The sequence below is a fragment of the Eschscholzia californica genome, unplaced genomic scaffold (genome assembly GCF_041429995.1).
Source record: "Eschscholzia californica isolate CP2 unplaced genomic scaffold, dmEscCali1.0.p SCAF_1, whole genome shotgun sequence".
Lineage (NCBI taxonomy): Eukaryota > Viridiplantae > Streptophyta > Magnoliopsida > Ranunculales > Papaveraceae > Eschscholzia > Eschscholzia californica.
The window spans coordinates 42,921,184-42,943,561 of NW_028238198.1; the positions used below are offsets into that span (position 1 = coordinate 42,921,184).

Sequence of the window (22,378 nt, forward strand, 5' to 3'; positions counted from 1 at the left end):
TTCACTCTACTCAGAGTCAGCGCAGAAGAGTACGCTCAAAGGTAATAGAAAGGCTCAGAAATCTTACAAGGGTTAAGTCTCCACTAATGATCAATCTAGTTCTCTCAGAACCGTGTACCCTTCACTTCCATAATACTCACATGGCTAGCACACAGACGAGTTCAAGACTCAACATTCATGAAGAAACTTTTAACAACCGGATAGTACGATCAACTCGACTCTATAACTATTAACAAGCCAAAAACAACCATTAGACTCACATTTTTTGGTTCAAAATTGAAAAATTTTGAACCCTCTTGAATTTTCGAAATGAAGGACTTAGCAAAAGTTCTTCCCTATCCCCAAACTTAAACCGAACATTGTCCACAATGTTCTGAAGACTATGCCAAAATAAAAAGATGAGAGAAAAGATATTACCAGACTCTACTGTCCTATATCAGAAGCATGGGTTGCCTCCCAAGAAGCATGGGTGACCCCGAACCCTAAAGGAGACTCGTTTTTTGCCATCGATCTGTCGCCTGGAGTAACTCGATCGTACAATTACGCCGCATCGACTTTAGAACCTTCGTAGTCAGAGATGACTTCGAGATATTTGAGGTGACGTGGGGTCTTTGACTGACCTAGTCAAGTGGCACGTGGAGAGAGCTTCTGAGTAGAGGTTGAATCGACTACCCGCAGGCTCGATTGAGGGCGACCAAGGGGTGTTTGGAGCATTATTACTTTTAAGGGTTATTGTTCGTCTAGATGGACATTCACAAGGGCTTAGAGCTGTTTGGACCTTTAGTTGGTCGAACTCTGATGAGCCCTAAAACTAGATCTATTCCCGCAAGTATACGGGGTCAAGTTATAGTATTTATAATAAGATCGAGTATCGTCCCAAGAGATAGGTAGGTAACTTCAGATATTGAAGGCGAGTTTAACCCAATAATCAAAATGTCAAAAACTAACTTAGACTAACATACACACACACTCCACTCATAGATTTGATGATTGATTTGTAAAGAAATAAGAAAATAAACAAAACTAACTAAACCTATCTAAGAAAGAGGAGAAGATATCTAAGGTTATAAAATCCACCGCATAATTTCACTTTATAAAACGAGCACTTAATTACTTAAATCTCTTTCGTATTTACTCGGGATCCAATATAATGAACTATTTGGATTCCGGATGATATTCTAGATAAAACAGTTTTATAATTAAGAATGTATGATTGACTACCATATAAAACTAATTTCCTACACTATCATTCAAGATCTAAAAGGCATATCTCATCTAATAAATCAATAAAAGCATGAAATATCTAATTATAATACATGAATGATAATAAGGTTATAGAATCAACATGAAATGACAATCAATAGGCATTGAAGCACATCAAAGGATTTAATTAATCAAGAACAAGTATTATAAAGACCCAAAATGGGTTTCATTCACAACCTTAGATTGCTAAATTAACTATACATGGAATCTAGAATAACATTCATTGACATTGTAAAATAAATGGAAATACTAAGAAATTAATGGAAAGAAATCACCAAGAATGCTCAAATTCCATATCCCCATGTATCTCCAATTTGTCCAAGATTTGCTCCATTTATGTTCAAGAATTGTACTCCAAGAAATCCAAGTAATAGCTATTTTATTGCAACCCAAATAAGAAAAAGAAAGGGAAAGAAGAAATTAGATCTAGAAAGTTGGAAAGAAGAGATGAAGAGGGTAAAGATGATGGAAGAATATGGAAGGAAGAAGAAGAGGAAGACTATTAATGAAAGAAGTAATAGTGGTAGAGAAGAAGATAGAAAAAGATGGATTTCATAGAAGAGGGATTGAGTAAGAAGAGGTTTATTAATGGTAGAAGAGGTAGATAAGAAGAAGGAGTATGAGAGGGTTTGCAAGTCTAGGTTTTAATGGAGGAGAAAGGGATTTATTTATAGGTGGGTTTTGGGTTTTTGTTGGGTTAAATGGGTAAAAAGATAAAAGGAAAGGTTATATTTGGAAATATGGGGGGTTTAAAATTGAAAAACCCTAATTTACACAAATAGGTTGGCGGCGGCTGGGTTAGGGTTTGGAATTCGGACGCTAAGGTACTCCCGGGTATAAGATAATAGGGTGTGACAAGGTCAAAAGCCGTCGGATCTTCAAGGCACGGATCTGGAGGGCTCCTAAAGTGACACGCGTCCGGGACTAACTTAATATGAAGCTTCGGGCAACACGGGATTACAACAAAAAGAAAGGATCATCTGAAGCCGTCAGATCTCGAAAACGCGGTAAGTAGCGGCCAAGATTAAAACGTGGGAATGGGGCTACGGATTCTAAGTTGCGACGGGCTACACGGGATGGAATAAAACACGGGACTTACGGGAGCCGTTGGATCTGGGACACGCGGAAGGGAGCGGCTAAGATTAAAACGTTGCTTCCGGGTCTATGGTATTAAGTTGCTTCGGATGCACTGGATCAAGGTCATTGGTCAATTTCGCTGTTAAGCGAAAACACGGGAATTTGATGCAACGACTTCCGGAGCGCACCACGTGTTCCTTGGTGTACCGCGCGCCAGAACCATGCCCGAAGGTGTCCCACAAGTCAACCCTCTTTGACAAAACTTTGACCTTGATTTATTCCTTCGTCCGGACTCCGATTTGACTTCCGTTTTCTCCTACGGACTCTCTCGACCTCTACTTTTCAACCATGCACTGACCTTGGCCAAATTTCCAGAATGTCCTTGACTCCAAATGACCAAAATACCCTTTATGCATCTTTTCCTCGTTTTTAACCATTTTTTACACCTAACTCCACAAAACACACCTAATCAAGAAAATCAACCATTTTATTATAATAAAGACTCGAAACGAACTAACTCGACTAAATTAAACGACTCAGATGGGACATTTTCATGACCCATCAAACATCCCCAAACTTAGATTTTGCTAGTCCTCGAGCAAAACAAAATAAAAGAAAAACCTAACTCACTTTCGGAGGAATCCCGGTTGCATTTAGCATATGCAACAAGCCGTTAAACCCCTAGGTTGCCCTAGTGGACGAGTGTGGTCTCGTGAGGGTTTCCATAGATGACACCCACAAACATCATGGTTTCAAATACACAAGGGTCCAAAATCCAAATCGTAGATAAGCATGATTGATATAGTAAAGGGTTTAAGCATGTCAACACATAATGAATCAAGTAAATAAGCTCTTGTAAAAGCTAAAGGCCCCTTTACTAATGATCTTACCCTAAAATGCAAGTGTCATACCATAATAAGCACATCTATGTTCCGAAGTCACAAAACCTTGATTCCCAAGTTTGTACATTTCGCCTCGACTTCGGCCTCACGGACATACACTCCAAAAATGAAATCACTCAAGAATGGTTCGCTCGTATGTGTGAGTGTGATCACTTAAATAGAACTCAACACATAAAAAAGGGTGAGGACAACATTTTGGAACAAATGATCTTCGAAAAGGAATTAGCCACTAATAGAGTGGGGAAGCTCACTCACCCTTCTCACCCATTCTACCCTCTAAAAATGTCTTCTAAAGTTTAGCGGATACTAGAGATGGATGATGGTGGTGGAATCCCGAGAATGTCGAACTCTTCATTATGGTAGAACCTCTTAAGAATCTCAACATTTGTTTCTTGCTTCGAATACTTATTCATGAACAAAAACACCAACACATATTTACAATCACATCACTCACACAAAAGAGCTAACACATGCTCAAACATACACAAAAATCACTTTATTTCACTTTCTTTTTCTTTTTATATCACTTTTTTTCATTTTTCTCTTTTCATTTTTTTTTTTTTTCATTTTTTTTTTTTTTTCTATTCATAACACAAACAAACAACCAAAACAAAATACAAAACACACAACTCTATTCTTGCAATCAACTTTTCATTTCATACTCGCTTTTGACATTCTTCATTCTTTTATCTCATGTCTTCATTCTCGGGATATAAGATGATGGATGGTGATGGAGTATCCGCTTTCCTCTAGTTGGCATTCTCATTGAGTTTCATGGACTACAAGGGCAAGGTTAATTCGCTATCCTAATGTCACTCCTAGTGGCTAAGGAAATTGAGCACACGAGATCAAATGAGCTCTTTTATAAGTTACGAGGTTGAGTAGCTCTTCATTCTACTCGGAGTTAGCGCGGAAGAGTACACTCGAATGGCAATTTAGGCTTTGAGCTCTCACATGGGTTAAGTCTCCACTAATGACTACTTTAGGTCTCTTAGAAATGTTTCTTCTTCACTAAGATGTAACTCACATGGCACAACACAAACACTAAAAGACTCGACTTTCATGCAAAGGCCATTAGCAATCACAAAACTCATCAACTCGACACATATGCATCAAAATTCTTAAAACTATCACTAGAATCACATGCAAATCTACTCAAAATGTTCAAAATTTTCAAATTTAGGCCAATTTGAACCCTTTTGTCTTTGAAACCATGGTCATGCATTGGTTATGGTCATATCCCGCATCCCCAAACTTAAAACTAACATTGTCCTCAATGTTCTAAGCATATACTCACCAAAAGATAAAGAGGCACATCAATCTAAAGAGAAGAGTGGAGAGATATTACCATAACCGAAGGAGATAAAAGATGATACTACCAAAGCTCATGTATAAAGAGGTTCTAAGTTGATGCCAAGCTCGCGCCATCCCCAAACTTGGAACAAACCACGCCTCGGAAGTAAAACATATAAGAAATGCTCCTAAAATATCAACAAATATCATGAGAATGAATCACATAAAAGACATGACCACATACAAATCTACCACTAACGCGGGTATACACGATTGCATTGAGCTATGCAATTAGCCTTTAATTCTCTTGATTTCACACAAGAACACGAGTTATGTCTCGTGGAGGGTTTACAGAGATGATACCCACAAACATCAAGACCCATCTCAATCAGTCTAACGATCATAAAGCAAAAGACGGAATATTTGGGGGTCAACCCAAAGAAAGCTATATGCCGGTGCTAATCGTCTCACAAAAAGATAAAGAATACAAAGTGCACATGAGACGATAGAAGAAAACAAGCCATCCCCAAACTTAGTGGGTGCACAGTCCACTAAGTAGGCATAAATAGAAGGAACGACAACAAAGAAATCATCAAAAGGATCGACATACACGTGAAGAGTCAAAATATCAGTCGAAGGCAAAAAATCATCTGGAAGCTTAGTGGACAGAATATCCACTATGTCCATAGACGTCTTTAGAAAGACGTCTGAAATGTCCCAAAAGGGATCAACAACCGAGTTTGAGATCATGTGGAAAGTCGAACTAGACTCTAAGGGTAAGGCAGTATGCTCGGGGACCAAGTCAAGGTCCATGGTTTCCTTAGGTAAATAGTCTGACAAACTATCCAACATGTCTCTAACTACTACGTCATCAATATCCTCAAAGACATCTGGGGCCTCACAGTCAGTTATAATATCAGGCCTTCCTAGCATTGCATCTAAGACTGACTCCTTACAAGTGTCAAAAATTGGATAGTTCGGAATCGTGTCATCCTCAAACTTGCTCGTAGAGCCATCACCCTGAACCTCAAAGTCTAATATAGTTCTATCATGATGAGATGACACATGGTGAGGAAACGAGACAACAAGGTTATTAGTTTGTTCAAGCTCTTGGGCCCTCTCAGTTGATTCGTCGACATTTAACTTAGTACTAGGGTATGACGTATTACCCTCGCCATCGGACCTAGTACCCTCTTGAGTTTGGGGTGGTAAAACCCCTTCCTCGTCGGCTAATAACTGTGACATCATCATCTCTAATGGATGATTTAGAGATTCTAATTGATGATTTAGAGACTCAAACCTCTGTTGTAACTCTTGTTCAAAACGATATTGTGTCTCTTCAAGTTGTAACATCATTTCAGTCAGACGACTCACAGACTCTAATTGAGAACTATCTTCAAGAGTCTCTTCGTGATAAGGCTCACAAGTGTAATTAAATGAAGACTCTTGATAATAACTCCCATCGTACATTCTAGGATCATACCTGCCTCTAAAATCATTGGTCTCAGAATAGTGTGGACTATAAGGTCTCTCATACATATTTAGTGTCGGACCATATCCATCACTAATTCGACCATCTCTACACATATGTTGGTATTCTCCTAGGGTCATACGAGATCGGTCAGACTCAAATGGTCTATTCCCCTCACTAATCGAAACATCTCTACACATCCTTTGGTATTCACCTAAGGTCATATCAGGTCGGTTAGTGCGGGGAATCCTCGAAATAAGCTCATCATCATCATCAAATGGCCAACCGTTATAAGAACGTGCCATGATCTCACAATGCTCAAGGAACTAACAAACAAGCTATCACTGCAAGTCAAAACTCATCCAACCAATCACACACAAGTAAGAAAGAAAGAGATAGAATACGATACTAGCGGATGCTCCTCTCGTTTCGTTTTTCCTTCCGATTCCTTTCTAATTCTTTTGTTCCCCTTCGCTCCTATGTTCCCGTTTTTTAGCTTTTCTCTTAAAGTGGTACCTGAAAAAAAAGAAAAGATAAGAAACTACGAAAATAAAGAAAGAAAAACGTCTAAGTTAACAAATAACACTAAACTAATGAACAAAACAAGCAAACTATATCCTAATTACTAAACCTATCCCCGGCAGCGGCGCCAAAAACTTGATGAGCCCTAAAACTAGATCTATTCCTGCAAGTATACGGGGTCAAGTTATAGTATTTATAATAAGATCGAGTATCGTCCCAAGAGATAGGTAGGTAACTTCAGATATTGAAGGCGAGTTTAACCCAATAATCAAAATGTCAAAAACTAACTTAGACTAACATACACACACACTCCACTCATAGATTTGATGATTGATTTGTAAAGAAATAAGAAAATAAACAAAACTAACTAAACCTATCTAAGAAAGAGGAGAAGATATCTAAGGTTATAAAATCCACCGCATAATTTCACTTTATAAAACGAGCACTTAATTACTTAAATCTCTTTCGTATTTACTCGGGATCCAATATAATGAACTATTTGGATTCCGGATGATATTCTAGATAAAACAGTTTTATAATTAAGAATGTATGATTGACTACCATATAAAACTAATTTCCTACACTATCATTCAAGAACTAAAAGGCATATCTCATCTAATAAATCAATAAAAGCATGAAATATCTAATTATAATACATGAATGATAATAAGGTTATAGAATCAACATGAAATGACAATCAATAGGCATTGAAGCACATCAAAGGATTTAATTAATCAAGAACAAGTATTATAAAGACCCAAAATGGGTTTCATTCACAACCTTAGATTGCTAAATTAACTATACATGGAATCTAGAATAACATTCATTGACATTGTAAAATAAATGGAAATACTAAGAAATTAATGGAAAGAAATCACCAAGAATGCTCAAATTCCATATCCCCATGTATCTTCAATTTGTCCAAGATTTGCTCCATTTATGTTCAAGAATTGTACTCCAAGAAATCCAAGTAATAGCTATTTTATTGCAACCCAAATAAGAAAAAGAAAGGGAAAGAAGAAATTAGATCTAGAAAGTTGGAAAGAAGAGATGAAGAGGGTAAAGATGATGGAAGAATATGGAAGGAAGAAGAAGAGGAAGACTATTAATGAAAGAAGTAATAGTGGTAGAGAAGAAGATAGAAAAAGATGGATTTCATAGAAGAGGGATTGAGTAAGAAGAGGTTTATTAATGGTAGAAGAGGTAGATAAGAAGAAGGAGTATGAGAGGGTTTGCAAGTCTAGGTTTTAATGGAGGAGAAAGGGATTTATTTATAGGTGGGTTTTGGGTTTTTGTTGGGTTAAATGGGTAAAAAGATAAAAGGAAAGGTTATATTTGGAAATATGGGGGGTTTAAAATTGAAAAACCCTAATTTACACAAATAGGTTGGCGGCGGCTGGGTTAGGGTTTGGAATTCGGACGCTAAGGTACTCCCGGGTATAAGATAATAGGGTGTGACAAGGTCAAAAGCCGTCGGATCTTCATGGCACGGATCTGGAGGGCTCCTAAAGTGACACGCGTCCGGGACTAACTTAATATGAAGCTTCGGGCAACACGGGATTACAACAAAAAGAAAGGATCATCTGAAGCCGTCAGATCTCGAAAACGCGGTAAGTAGCGGCCAAGATTAAAACGTGGGAATGGGGCTACGGATTCTAAGTTGCGACGGGCTACACGGGATGGAATAAAACACGGGACTTACGGGAGCCGTTGGATCTGGGACACGCGGAAGGGAGCGGCTAAGATTAAAACGTTGCTTCCGGGTCTATGGTATTAAGTTGCTTCGGATGCACTGGATCAAGGTCATTGGTCAATTTCGCTGTTAAGCGAAAACACGGGAATTTGATGCAACGACTTCCGGAGCGCACCACGTGTTCCTTGGTGTACCGCGTGCCAGAACCATGCCCGAAGGTGTCCCACAAGTCAACCCTCTTTGACAAAACTTTGACCTTGATTTATTCCTTCGTCCGGACTCCGATTTGACTTCCGTTTTCTCCTACGGACTCGTCTCGACCTCTACTTTTCAACCATGCACTGACCTTGGCCAAATTTCCAGAATGTCCTTGACTCCAAATGACCAAAATACCCTTTATGCATCTTTTCCTCGTTTTTAACCATTTTTTACACCTAACTCCACAAACCACACCTAATCAAGAAAATCAACCATTTTATTATAATAAAGACTCGAAACGAACTAACTCGACTAAATTAAACGACTCAGATGGGACATTTTCATGACCCATCAAACTCCACGTTGGAGAGTGTCCAACTAGTAGGCGAGTGGGTCGGGCTCAAGTGATATTTGTCCGAAGTAGGCTCGGTCTAGGCGACCTTTAGACAAAGTGGCCACAACACGATTTTTGACCACTACATACACAATTGGGGCTAAAAAAACTGTAGGACATTTATGGGGGCCAAAATAGCCAGTTAGTCACAAATTGGGGGCCAAAACGAAATTAGCCCAAAAAGTTATAGGAGATTTTATACGCAATGCCCAAAAAAGCAATCTTGATAAAGGCAATTCCTAGTTTGGTTGAAGGCAATGTGTGTTAAGAGGCAATGTGTGTTTGACCTAACGGCGTCAATTGCGGTTAGGTTGTCACCGGCCATCGGCGACTCATTGTTTTTCTCTTTCTTCTCCCTTCTTCATCTTCTTCTTTCCTTCTTTATTGTCACCATCACTATCATCATCAGTCAAAGATAAACCCTAGAAAGAAAAACAAAAATATAAACCCTAGAAATTAGAAAGAAACGGATGAAGAAATTGGAGGTTCAGACTTCTTTTTGTTTTCCAGAAAAGAAACTATTTCTTCAATCATGGCTGCAACAATGGTTGCCTTATGAAGAAAAGATACACAACCTTATCTCACATACCTTCCAAGTTACCAGTTACCTTGCCATTATTATCAGAAAAGAATCGATTTTCATTGGGAACCCTCATACTTTTCAAAATCATCACAGCCTCAATAAACAAGCAAACTAAAAAGCCAAAGGGAATTAAGGCCACGATTTTGATTCCATAATGGATCGAGAGGGATCGAGAGGGATAAAGAGAGTGAATGAGTGAGTGAGTGAGTGAGTGAGTGAGTGAGTGAGTGAGTGAGTGAGTGAGTGAGTGAGTGAGTGAGACGTTGGTTGATTAAATGGAGGGAGGAATCATTGGCTTTGATATAATAAAAGATGATGAAGCATATTGCAGGAAAGGGGCAAACAACCAATTTTTTTGTTGCATAAGCAAACGACGAATTGATTAAAGAAAAAAGATGATGAAGGAAGGAAGAAGTGGTCGTCGGCCGGAAATAACTGGCCGACAACATGTTGTCGGAAGAAGTGAAAAAAAAGGTGGGTGACAAACACACTCAAATTTGGACATGACCTTTATCCATACTGGATCAACTTGTTTTGACCAGGGGCAGAACCAAGATTTCGTATTAGGTAGGGCAAGCCTAAAGTCTCTATAAAGTAAACTTCTACTATAATATGTATGACTTTACAAGATACACCACAAGACAATTTTTTTAAGAACATCCATGATTTTTTACATTTATCTTAATAATCTAAATAAAACAATGGAAGTGAATTTTTGACTTAAATTTACAAATTAACGTAACATTGGATAACTCAATTGAGTACCAAAATATCAATAGATCTTTATCAATTATTTTACATCTCAAAGAACAAAAAAATCACACAATTTTATTAACATTAATCTAAGGTCTTCGTGTTATAATTATTCAATGACACTTGAAGTAGAAAAAATTACATAGCCAAGAGTATACCCAAGCAAAAACAAAACTTTTTCTAACTAGTGGGCACTTAATTTAGGTTTGAAACAAAAATTCAAAAGCCTGAGGGAAGGATAGGGGTTTGAACCGGGTCTTTGGGCTGGAAATGTACAAGCTCCACCACTAAAGCTAAGCTGAACTGTTGAAATTAGTTGAAGCTTGTCTTATATATGTAGAGATCAGGCCTGGAAACTGCCCAGCCTGGTCTCCGTATAGTTCTGCCCCTAATTTTGACCAAATTTTGGGTAAAAACACATTACTTTTAACATGTTTGAATATTTCCTATAAAATTTCCCAAAAAATTATTATTTATCTACTAATTATTTTATTCATTTTAGTCTCAAATACATAATTATTTCATATAGACTGATTTCAATAAAATTTATTACATGTGGTAATATATTTTATTATTTTTCGACAAAAGTCAATATGAATACATAGAAATGAAAACTCATAGTTTTCTCCATATTTGTTTTACTCCTCTGTGTGAAGAATTTAATTTTAAAAGATTACAAAAATAGTCAAGTTTGAACTTGACATAGACAAAGACAGAAAACCATTGTAATTTGAACACGATTTGTTTTGCAAATGGAAATCAAAATAAAAATAGTAGTTGGGAAGGATATGAGTATTACATAAACATAACATGCCCTATGAAGTTTGATCTTTATCCATTATTGTTGAACCTTTCTTTTTCGGTTGAAAACCATTTTTGTTGAACTCTGAAAGACTTTTGTGAAAGTAAAAAAACAAAATAACAAATAACCCGCACGAACTTGTAACTTGTAGTGCAAAAACCTTCTACCAAATAACCAAACCACTAAGCTACCCAACTTTCATCCAATTTATTCTGTTACAAATCTAATTAACTGCTCCGAACGTGGGGTTGGAAGGAAGAAAAATGTCCTCTCGTTGGGGGGTATGCAGGCTCACAGCCCGCACTCCACCACAGGGCCATGCATCAAATACATTTTGAATATTTTTAAATTAAATTAGTTATACAAATAGTGCAAGCAGTGGCGTGGCTGAGAATTGAGGGTCCGGTCCAAGATTTTAATCAGGGCCCTTTATATTGTAATAAGACAATAAAAAATCATACAATTTGAATGATGATTCAAAATAAATTTGATGAATCTAAAAAATTAGTTATACAAATAGTGCAAGCAGTGGCGTTGCTGAGAATTGAGGGTCCGGTCCAAGATTTTAATCAGGGCCCTTTATATTGTAATAAGACAATAAAAAATCATACAATTTGAATAATGATTCAAAATAAATTTGATGAATCTGAAAAAAAAAAAATCATAATTTCATTATATGAATTATAATAGTATTCATACAACAAAATGAACATATGATCACATAGTCTGCGTCAACAATAAACATTAATTATTTTTAGTTAAAGATTAATATAAAAACAAAAGAAAAATATATTAATTTGATAAAGAAAAAATTTGAACCTATTAAACTAAAGGAGGAGTTAAAGAGAAAGAAAAATAGGAGGATGAAGAGGAAGAAAAACTGACTCAAATGTTTAGTTTTGTTATTTTACAAGTTATAACTCGTGCCCCTAGAGCACGGACAATTGTGTCTTGCAAATCATAAAAATTCAATGATTTTTTACCGATGAATACGAAGTACATCACATATACAAACAATAAGACACAAAAGAACATTGGGAAACATAAGATCATAAATAAAAAATTAAAAATAAGTTAATAGTGTTTAATTCAAAAAAGTCTAAAATCGATAATTAGTTTTGGAAGCAGCATAAAAATTCGTAGAAGTTTTGAGGTCGTATAATGAAGGTAAAAATTCATTTGACTTTTATAAGAGGTAATTTGAATTGTTCAAAATAATTGATAAAAAAATCATTTTTATTGAAATTTAAAGAAAAAATCAAGAGAAAATTTATAACAAAGAAAATCCTGTTAAAAAATTACCGGCAAACTTATAGGGTTTTTGAAATTACCCCCTCAACACTAATTAGTAATTGAGTTTACCCCCTTCAGTAATTGGTAATGGAGTTTACCCCCTTGAATTTAGATTTTTTCTCAAAATTACTAAGGACAAGTTTGACATGAGATAATAAAATCATAAATTAAATAGTATACAAACAAAATAAATCTTTACTAATTACATTTAGGACTAAATCAAACAATAAAGTAACGTGGAATAACCACCACGGAGCATATTGAAGAATAATTGTTCTTAGTTGTCACAACTGTTTCACGTACGCCAAACACAACTTTTACGTTTTTGGTAAAAATAATAAATTTAAGAGGGTAAACTCAATTACCCATCATTGAGGGGGGTCAACTCAATTAGAATTTAATTAGTGAGGAAGGGGTAAGCTCAAAAAACCTAAGATATATATACATACATGCGTATCTATCTGTTTACATAATTTGTAAAGTCTAGTTAAAAGATTATAAGACTGCCACCTAATTGACTCTTACACATGTCAAATTTTTTTTTTTAAAAGTAAAAAAAATAATAGATTTAAATCGTAAAATCAGAGAAAGAATAACAACTAACCCTTCAAAATTGATGTTTTTTAAATCTAGTAGAAACGATACAAATGATTGAAAATCAAAACTTCAATAAAAAAATTTAATTCTTTACTTTAGAAAGATTAACATAGAAAGCAAAAATAAAGTAGATCGATAGAGAAAGAGATACATGTAGAGAGAATGAGATTTACCATACAACAATTGTATTTACAATTAAATATTTCAGTAAACTTATGGAAAATATACAATATTAATAAAAGATCTATATATACCGAATTTTATGTATTAATTATACATTACTAATTACATATTAACAAAACTAAGAAAAGGTATTACTAAATCAACTAAGAAAAACTAATGTTGAACCATCGACAAAAAATTTTTCTACTAACAAATGAGAAATTTAGTTAGAAAGAGGGAGACAGAAGTGTAAGAAAGAAAGATTGTAGGAGGAAAGTATATATAGAGAAAGGATTGGGAGATAAAATTCATTTATCTTCTTCTTTTATAACCGAAAGACAATTATTTTTTGGAAAATCATGGAGATAGAGAGTTTAAGAGGGAAATATCAAGGGTTAAGATTTAAGGAGATTTTAGGGATTAAGATCTAAAGGTTATGTTTTCATAACCTAACACACAATTAATATTGAAAAAATTATGGAGATAATAAATTGTGAAAAAGTCATTAGTATAAAATTAATCTGTCATTAATTTTATGATGGTGGTTATAATTTGAGATAAGAATTAAGGGTTCAGATTTAACTGTGGAAATTGAACGGTCAAAATTTATCATGGGTTATAATAGATTTAGCGAGTGGGTGAACGAATTGTGTTTTTTTTAGGTAGATAAGAGATCTAATGGCTAATATCTGAGAAAAAACACAACAAACAGTTAGATTTATCTTTTGGTTTGTCCCAGTCAGCAAAAAACATTACGTTTTATATAATAGTTATAATTTGAGATAAGAATTAATTAAGGGTTGAGATTTAACTGTGGAAATTGAACGGTCAAAATTTGTCATGGGTTTGTATAATAGATTTAGCGAGTGGGTGAACGAATTGTGTTTTTTTTAGGTAGGTAAGAGATCTAATGGCTAATATCTGAGAAAAAACACAACAGACGGTTAGATTTATCTTTTGGTTTGTCCCAGTCAGCAAAAAATATTGCGTTTTATTTAATATTTGTCATGGGTTTGTATAATAGATTTAGCGAGTGGGTGACCGAATTGTGTTTTTTTTAGGTAGGTAAGAGATCTAATGGCTAATATCTGAGAAAAAACACAACAGACGGTTAGATTTATCTTTTGGTTTGTCCCAGTCAGCAAAAAACATTGCGTTTTATTTAATAGATGTTTGGTTTGGTATTTAACTTATGAGATAATGATGTGGCGTTAAAATGCCACATTTGGATCACTTAACTTTGATGAGTTAGTTCTTTTCGTGATCTATTTCTAATTATTTATAAGTTTTTCTTGGTAGGTACCTTATTTGGAGTTTGACGCTTCATTTGGAGTAAAACGGAACATTTATCAGATTTTATCTCATGTGGAAGAGACCGGAAGGAAAGAGAGACCAGGGGTATTTTGGTAATTTTGGCAGAGATCAGAGGTTAAGTGGCAAGTGGAGTCGATGGTGAATCCGGTGGCGAAAACGGAAGTCGAATCGGTGTTCGGACGGAAAAGTTATGGAAGAAGGAAGTTGAGGGTCATTTTCGTCTTTCTGAAAATTAGAGGAAGTGGGGACAAATTTGAAGGCACCCCTTGGTGTGTAATAAGACTCAAAGTCAGGCCCAAAAGCCCAAGGAAGAAGACCAAGGGAGAAATTTAGGGGCACCTCTCTTTATAAGCCCAATTCAAAGTTAGTCTTACCAAGTCAAGGGTTTTAGTGAAGAAAAGAAGGCTGGTTGGTCATCTTCTTCAATGAGTCATTAGGGTTTAGAGGAGTTTAGAGAGGGAGAAAAGGGTGAAAGATTCCGGCCAAAGCTTGGCCAGAAAGTTAAACCGGCCAAAGCTTTGGCCGGCACAAGAAGGGACGGCAAGGGAGACCTTGAGGCAGACTCGGGATTGCTCGGTTGTGAGCAAGAGGAGCTCGGGATCAGCTAGAGCAGTTGAGGAACTCGGGATTCCATTCACAACAGCTCGGGTCTTTTGCTAGAGCAACCGGCATAGCTAGAACAACAGCTCGGACCTTCATTCGAGCAAGATCGCAACTCGGTTCAGTGGGCTATTTGGTCAAATCTTCTTAGCTTGGCCGGATTCATCAAGGCCTTGGCCGGAATCTCACTTCTATTTGACCGGATTTTCTAGGTTTTCCGGCCATCAATTGGGTTGGAAACCTTAGGGCTTTTCATTGACATATTATTGCCTTGATTTTCTTAGTGTTTGATTGTGATTTGGTTGCCATATTCTAGTGAGAGAAAGCTTGAAGCTAGATTTAATGGTGGATTTTGTTTAAGGAAGAAGATGATACTGGCTGATAAGGGGAGGTCAAGTTCTGCTGAGAGGACACCCATTGTATACTGTTAAGAGGACCTCTGCATTCTGTTACAGGGAGATCGACAGCACTTAAACACTTATATTTCCCGTCGATCTTAGTCTCGCGCCTCATCGGAATAGGGAGATTCTCACCTTAACTCATGTCTTTCTTTATTTTCTTCCCATTTATTATTTGTATCGCCATGTCTAGCTAACTTTTGTATTCGGATACTCGTGATACATGTTTTGATGTGACAAATGAGTTTTAATGATGAAATCTTCCGGGTTTTTAGACCGTTCATGGACTAGAATCTGAGTTATACAAAGAGTTCGTTGACCAATCCAAGTAAATGGGTGAAGTTAACTAACTTTTCATGCTTATTGATTATTAGTAATAGTCACTATCGACTTTGTGGATCGAAGTATCCCTCTCATTCGATTCTTGCTCGACTCTTCCCGAATCTCTCACCTTTAGTTTAGTTAGTCTTATTTGTTTATTTATTTGAAATCAATCCAAAAATCCAACTTATTCTTTTTTTTTGTTTTTAGTCTGAGTTAGTGACTGACACTTAAACCGGTGGGTTAGACTCTTTCGGTATTCGAATTACCCCCCTATCCTTGAGGATCGATCCTGGTCTTACCGGGTTATTACTTGACGCCCGTATACTTGCGGGTGGAGACCTTTTAGGGTAACCTTTTAGGCCCATCAGATAACAAGATGGTCATCAATAAAATAAAAATAAAACTAACTGCTAAAAAGTTATTGGCGGGGCCTACATAATAATCTCATTGGGCCTTCAAACTTTATAACCGAAGTCAAGTGTTTGATTCATAAAACAAAAAAAACAAAAAGTCACGCAGAGAGTTGAACCCGCGTCTTCTCTCTGGAAAGCCAAGTCACTTTTATGTTTAGTTGTAGCCTTCCACTCAGATATACACTTTATCTGTTTAAATTTTTTTAGAGAAGGGGCCTATGGGAGAGGAGGGTCTGGTGCGACAGCACCGCCCGCGCGCCCCTCACCCACGCCCCTGAGTGCAAGCATAAATAAGGATGAATTTTATTTAATAATTTCTTAAAGTTAATTTATTTTGAAAATTTATTTGAGAGGCATGATTGTTTTTTACTTTTCTATTACAATATATAAGGAGTCAGATTAGAATTTCGCATCGGGGCCCCAAATCTTCAGCCACACCACTTCTGACCACCACAACCATCACTCTTTTCTCTCTTTCTAATGTCTTTCTTTGATTTGTCTCTCGGATTAATCTCTTTCTTTCTTGAACCTCTCTCTCTCAGGTCTTTCTCTTTCTCTATGATCTCTCTCCCTCTCTCCCTCAAATCTTTGTCCATGTACCTCGACTGAAATCCTAGAGTTTTTCTTCTTTTTTATTGTCTTCTTGATCATTGAGCTAAGGAATGCCTATGGTCCAATACCTCTTTCTTTATTGTCTTCTTAATCATTGAGTTTTTCTTGTGCTAACTGCAACAAATTTGACTAGGTCTTAAAGTGGACTCTGAGTACCAACATGAAAGGGTCGGGTGGTATCAACTGAAGTTCCTTTCGGTCAGTTTTGTCGAGATTATATGACGAAGAATGTTAAGTAATCTATCATTTTGTAAATATTTCAGTACTGAAGAAACTTTATTTGACTTTTCTTCGTTCGACTTTTCTCAATTATGATAACGGAAAATGAATGGTAGTGGGTGTTAGGGAAAACAAAAGAAAATTCTTCCAAACTTTGAACCTCAAAATATTTTCTTATTTCTTCGAACTGGTGGCCACTCTCCAAGTTTTTTTTTAAGTTTTATTTGTTTAAAATAAATAACAGTCTGTCTTATCTCACATCCGTTAGGTATCATAAACTAGGGCTGGGAATCGGGCGGCGCGGACGGGCTCGGGCAACAATGAACCAGACTCGGGCGGATCGGGCTCGGATAAGTCGAGCCCGCGGTAGGGAGTCGGGCGGATCGGACCGGACCAAACACGTAATATAAGAACCCGTAGCCCGCCCGAGCACGGCTGCCCGTGCGGGTTCCAACGGGCTCGGGTTTTTGACACTTAAAAATATTAAAGAAAAATATTGGAATATTCATTACAAACTAGAAGAAAGTTAATGAGACCTAGACAGATGATTCAAGAACTAAAAATATATTCTAGTAATTTAGACATATTGTCCTAAACAAACTTGCATTCTAATTTAATTCATTTTTGTGATCAAAACTCGAAATTTGGACGATATATACATCCTACAAGAACTGAGGAACGGTTGATATTTACTCAGAATTTAGTAGGTTTTAGGGTTCAATTATCTGCCTGTGTCAAAGAAGAAGAATGTTGTCTACCACATAAAATTAATAACTAATGTACTTATTAGATTAATTAAGAACATGTTGCATAAGAAATCTACTCATCTCTAAAACTGATATTGTCTCTGCTCAAGATGAGCAGTAGCCACAAATACAATAGACTACAACAACACCAATATAACTTACTCATATAAACTAACCATCTAGCTAGCATGCATCAAACAAAAATAGCTCGCTAACAAGCTAGCTAGCATTAAAGTCTCATGTTTGTTAAGGCACGAAAAATCAGTAGTTTGCAGGACTATGCTTCTAAACCATTTAACCAGTACATTAGCAGTTGCTCCTATAATGGAGTAATGATCATGGTTTAGGTTTAGGGTAAGTTCTCTGTTTAGAAAGAGATAGAGAGGCGGAAACAGAGAGAGGCGTGGAGGTAAAGAGAGGCGTGAAAGTAGAGAGAGAAGCGGAAAGAGATTAGGGTTCGGCCTCTGCTGACGCTGGTCCTTTTATAGAAGAGGTGCCCTTAATCCAACGGCTGCTACATGATTTGAAGGGTCGCCCAATCTCAACCGTTGGATTAAAAGGTGCACGCGGATCCTAAGCTGGGTAACGAGTAGGGTAGGCGGGCATCGGACTCGTTTCGCGGGCACGGGTATCGAGCGGGTTATTTCATGACCCTTTGAAGTTCCGTGGTCTACTTCTTTTCATGTAGAGAGAGAGTTAAAAAATAAAAATAAAAAATTTGTTTTTAGAGAGAGAGAGAGAATAAAAAAAAAAAATTTAAGGTCGCCGGCCGGAAGTTTGGCTGGTTGGCGACCCTGCCGGAGAAGATGATGATGTGGCGTGGCCAAATGATGTGGCAGAGAGAGAAAATGAGATGGAGGAGAGAAAATGTGGGTGAAATACACCTTTAAAGGGGGTTTTTTTCACCCATTCAAATAGGGGGTGCCTTTAACCAAGCTAAGTCAAAGGTTTTTTACTAAGTCAACGAAACCATGGGGAGGCCTTTTAACAAAAACGGGGAGGCCTTTTAAAATCTCCCAAAAAGTTATTCATAATAATTAAAAAAACATGTAACTTTTTCTACGCACTAGAAATTGCTAAAATATTATAGGTAATGATAGATAAAGTTTAAAAAAATATGGTTAATTCAAGCACATGGAAAATAGATATGATTCATAGACATTTCTTACAGACAACTGTAACAATCTTAGGTATTAATCTCTTTCGGCACAACCCTGGTCTAAACTATGGAAGATGGACTTCATTGAACCTAAAGTAATACAGTTTATATGGAAACTGGTAAATAAAGGATTACCTGTTCTGAGCAGCATAACAATGGGGAACACACAAATATCTTTTATTTGTCTATTGCATAACTCGGAAGATGAGACCACCAGCCATTTGTCCGGGGACTGTCCCAAGTTTATTGATCTCTAGGATCGGGCTCAAGTCCATGAACATCAAGTACATATGCATAATTCAAATCTCATCAGAAATAACATATCAAAGTATTTTGTGGACCTTCTATAGACTTTCTGGAAAGCAAGAAACAATCTCATCTTTAACAATAGGCAGATAGATCCACACTCTCAGCATCATCAGTAGAACATTAAAGGCAAGCAACGAAGATCTTTTCACACACCCACAACCTCAAGAGTATCTAGATCTTTTCACACAACCACAACCTTATACCCCTTGCAGTGTAGTGTAATGTTAGGGTTTGTTTCTAACTTCATTAGACCTGTAATCCTCTTTGTTATGTATTAATAAAGTTATTTTTGAAAAAAAAAATATGGTTAATTATCAATCTTCTTGGTTTCCAAAAGGCCAGCGCTTTGGGGAAAGCTAAATAGTTTTCGGGGTGTGAAGACTTCGCCAAAAATTGGTCAATTTTGTTTGACAATTTTATTTAGGGGGAAAGCAAAATACTTCTCCACCTTAACTCTCTCTCTCTCTCTCCACCTCACCTCTATCTTCTCCGATTAGGTCGCCGGCCGGAAAATTTTCCGGCCGGCGACCATAAAAAAAAAATTCACTCTCTCTCTCTCTCTCTAGAAACTCCGGCGAAGGGGTTTCCCTTCGCCGGAGTTCCGGTCTGTTCTTCAACAGCCCAGATCACCCTAAAACAAAGAGAGATAATTATGTTTCGAAACCAAACCCTCACGAGTAAACTCCCAATATGTTTAGAAACCAAACCCTTATTTGCTGCACTATTTGCACTAACCCTAGTTATGGCAATCTGGAATTTCCAACCTTATTACGACAATAATTAATCTTCAATTAGATGTGAGTGGATACCTAACAATAATTCATCTTCAATTAGATCAAAAGCCATTAAAATGCTTCCAGATTCTTATTATGGAGAAATCACCAAGAAAGTTTGAAAATATTGAAGCTTTAGAAGAAAAACCAGGTTCTTATAATGAATCTGATTTCAAACCACCATATGAGTATTTATATTGTGGGTCATCTTTATATGGGAATTTAAGTGCATCTAGAATTAGAGAATGGATTACTTATCATGCTTCGTTATTTGGACCCAAATCTCATTTTGTATTTCATGATGCTGGTGGAGTTGGATCTGATGTTAAATCTGTTCTTGATCCATGAGGTCTGCGAACATGCCATTAAAGGTCTGTTCGCAGACCAGATCTGGTTCACCAGATCTAGAGAGAGATATTAAAAAAAAAAAAAAAATTTAGAGAGAGAGATTAAGAAAAATAAATTTTTCTTTTTTGATGTTGAAGGTCGTCGGCCGGAAAAATTTTCCGGCCGGCGAAACTGGTCGGAGAATGACAGATAGAGAGGTGAGGTGGGGAGAGAGAGAGAGGTGAGGTGGAATGTTTTTTTTTATTTCCCCTCAAAATTTATTTCCCTGGAAAATTTCTAAAATTCTACATATTCCCTTTAAAATTTCACACCCCGGAAAATATTTAGCTTTCCCCAAAGCGCTAACCTTTCCAAAATACTCTTACACATTAAAACTCACTTTTTCTCTATAAAAAAATTTAGGATTTCTTCTTCTTCCTCAATCCTTCTTCTTTTTTGAGTTTCCGAAGGTAATTATCCAAAAAAATGATCATCAGCTGACTACGGTCAGCAAGTGAAGAAAAAGCCCAACGTTTTGGCACACTTGAGCCTCACGGTTTTAAAAGACCTCACTAAGGAAGAGTGCTTAACGTCTTAAGAGGAGCACCACACTCCGTCTCACCACCGATAGCCAAACAAATTAGGTTGGTGTGACTTGTGTCTGAGGCAAATGTATTTTCTACCACCCTTGGAAATATAGGATCTATAGTTCAGAATATACCTCAAATTTGCTTGCTTTGTGATGATGGCTCTACAGAAACAGTAGATCACTTGTTTTCTAGCTGCAAAACATATAAAAAACTCATCAATTTGACCGCGAAAATAGATCAAGACGTTATTTCTACAGATCCGGTCACATATTTAAAGAAGATTCTTATGCATGAAGAAAATGATGATGATTTATGGTATATGATAACTCAACTCATGTGGGAATGGTGGAAGGTCCGCAATGACTTTCACTTCCAGAATACAAGAATAGATCTACGGAGTTATTGGTGGCGTACACAGTATAATCTCAGTACATTTCTAATCTCCCACAACCCTTTCAAACTAATTTATCGTTTCAGGAAGAAGAATGGTGCCCTCCATCGCCAGGAGAGGTGAAGATAAATTTTGATGGAGCTTATAATTTGGGTTATTTCCCTAATGGCCCCCTACTTTGTGACCAGCTTCCCGCCTGGCCCCCTACTTTACGAGAAATACCCATATGGCCCCCTAAAACCGTTAACTTTAACTTTCCGTCACTCTCTCTCCTCCATCTCTTTTTCTCTCTCTGCCATGTCACGCCACCTCATCTATTCTGGTCTGTTCGTGAGAACAAACGAACTCCGGCGAAGGGTTCCTTCGCCGGAGTTTTTAGAGAGAGAGAGAGAGAGGAGAGAGATAAAAATTTTTTTTTTTTTTTTTTTAAGTTTGAAGGTCGTCGGCCGGAAATTTGGCCGGCCGGCGACCTCTGCCGGAGAAGGTGATGAGGTGGCCTAATAGATGAGGTGGCGTGACATGGCAGAGAGAGAAAAAGAGATGGAGGAGAGAGAGTGACGGAAAGTTAAAGTTAACGGTTTTAGGGGGCCATATGGGTATTTCTCGTAAAGTAGGGGCCAGGCGGGAAGCTGGTCACAAAGTAGGGGGCCATTAGGGAAATAACCCTAAACAGAATAAAGCTTCGTGTGCAGCTCTGGCTAGAGATGATGAAGGAAACTTATTAGGGTTTCGATCTAAAAGCTTTTCTCCTAAATCAGCTATTCATAGTGAAATTATGGGATTTAAGGAGGGACTGGAACTAGCGGCTGAGTTAGGGATCCAGAGATTTATAATGGAAGGTGATGCTAAGTATGCCCTAGAACTAATATCATCCGTCGATATGGAGGTCCCGTGGAGAATATCTACGGTCATTAATGATTTGCGCTGGATTACCCAAAATATCCCTATTACTTTGAAGTATTGCCCTCGTATTTGCAACAAGAGAGCACACGATTTGGCAGCTTCGGCTTTACCCCCCTGATGGACCGATGTTTGCGGTATCAGTACCCAATAGTTAACTAGTGTTACTATTTAGTTTTTATCATGATGTTGTTCTTTTTTAAAAGTTAACTTATGAAAACTTGATTGTAACCTTATCTTATTAATGGAGTTATTTCTGCTCAAAAAAAAAAGAAGGTACGACAGCAAAATTGTAGGACC

At 37.0% G+C, this 22,378-nt stretch overlaps 1 protein-coding gene across 1 annotated transcript; it reads right to left on the minus strand.

The window, feature by feature from the left end:
• Positions 1-3,747: 3,747 nt before the first annotated feature.
• LOC147566980 (uncharacterized) lies at positions 3,748-7,770 on the minus strand. Its single transcript, XM_086653578.1, has 2 exons — positions 7,407-7,770; positions 3,748-6,522 (listed from the first exon to the last, which is right to left on the minus strand). The coding sequence occupies exon 2, from the start codon at positions 6,309-6,311 to the stop codon at positions 4,929-4,931; it is 1,383 nt and encodes a 460-aa protein (XP_086509704.1). The 5' UTR covers positions 6,312-6,522; positions 7,407-7,770; the 3' UTR covers positions 3,748-4,928.
• Between the last annotated feature and the right edge of the window lie 14,608 nt (positions 7,771-22,378).

What these genes read in the sequence shown, in the direction of transcription:
- LOC147566980 (XM_086653578.1), bottom strand. Translation starts at nt 6,311, where the DNA reads ATGGCACGTTCTTATAACGGTTGGCCATTTGATGATGATGATGAGCTT.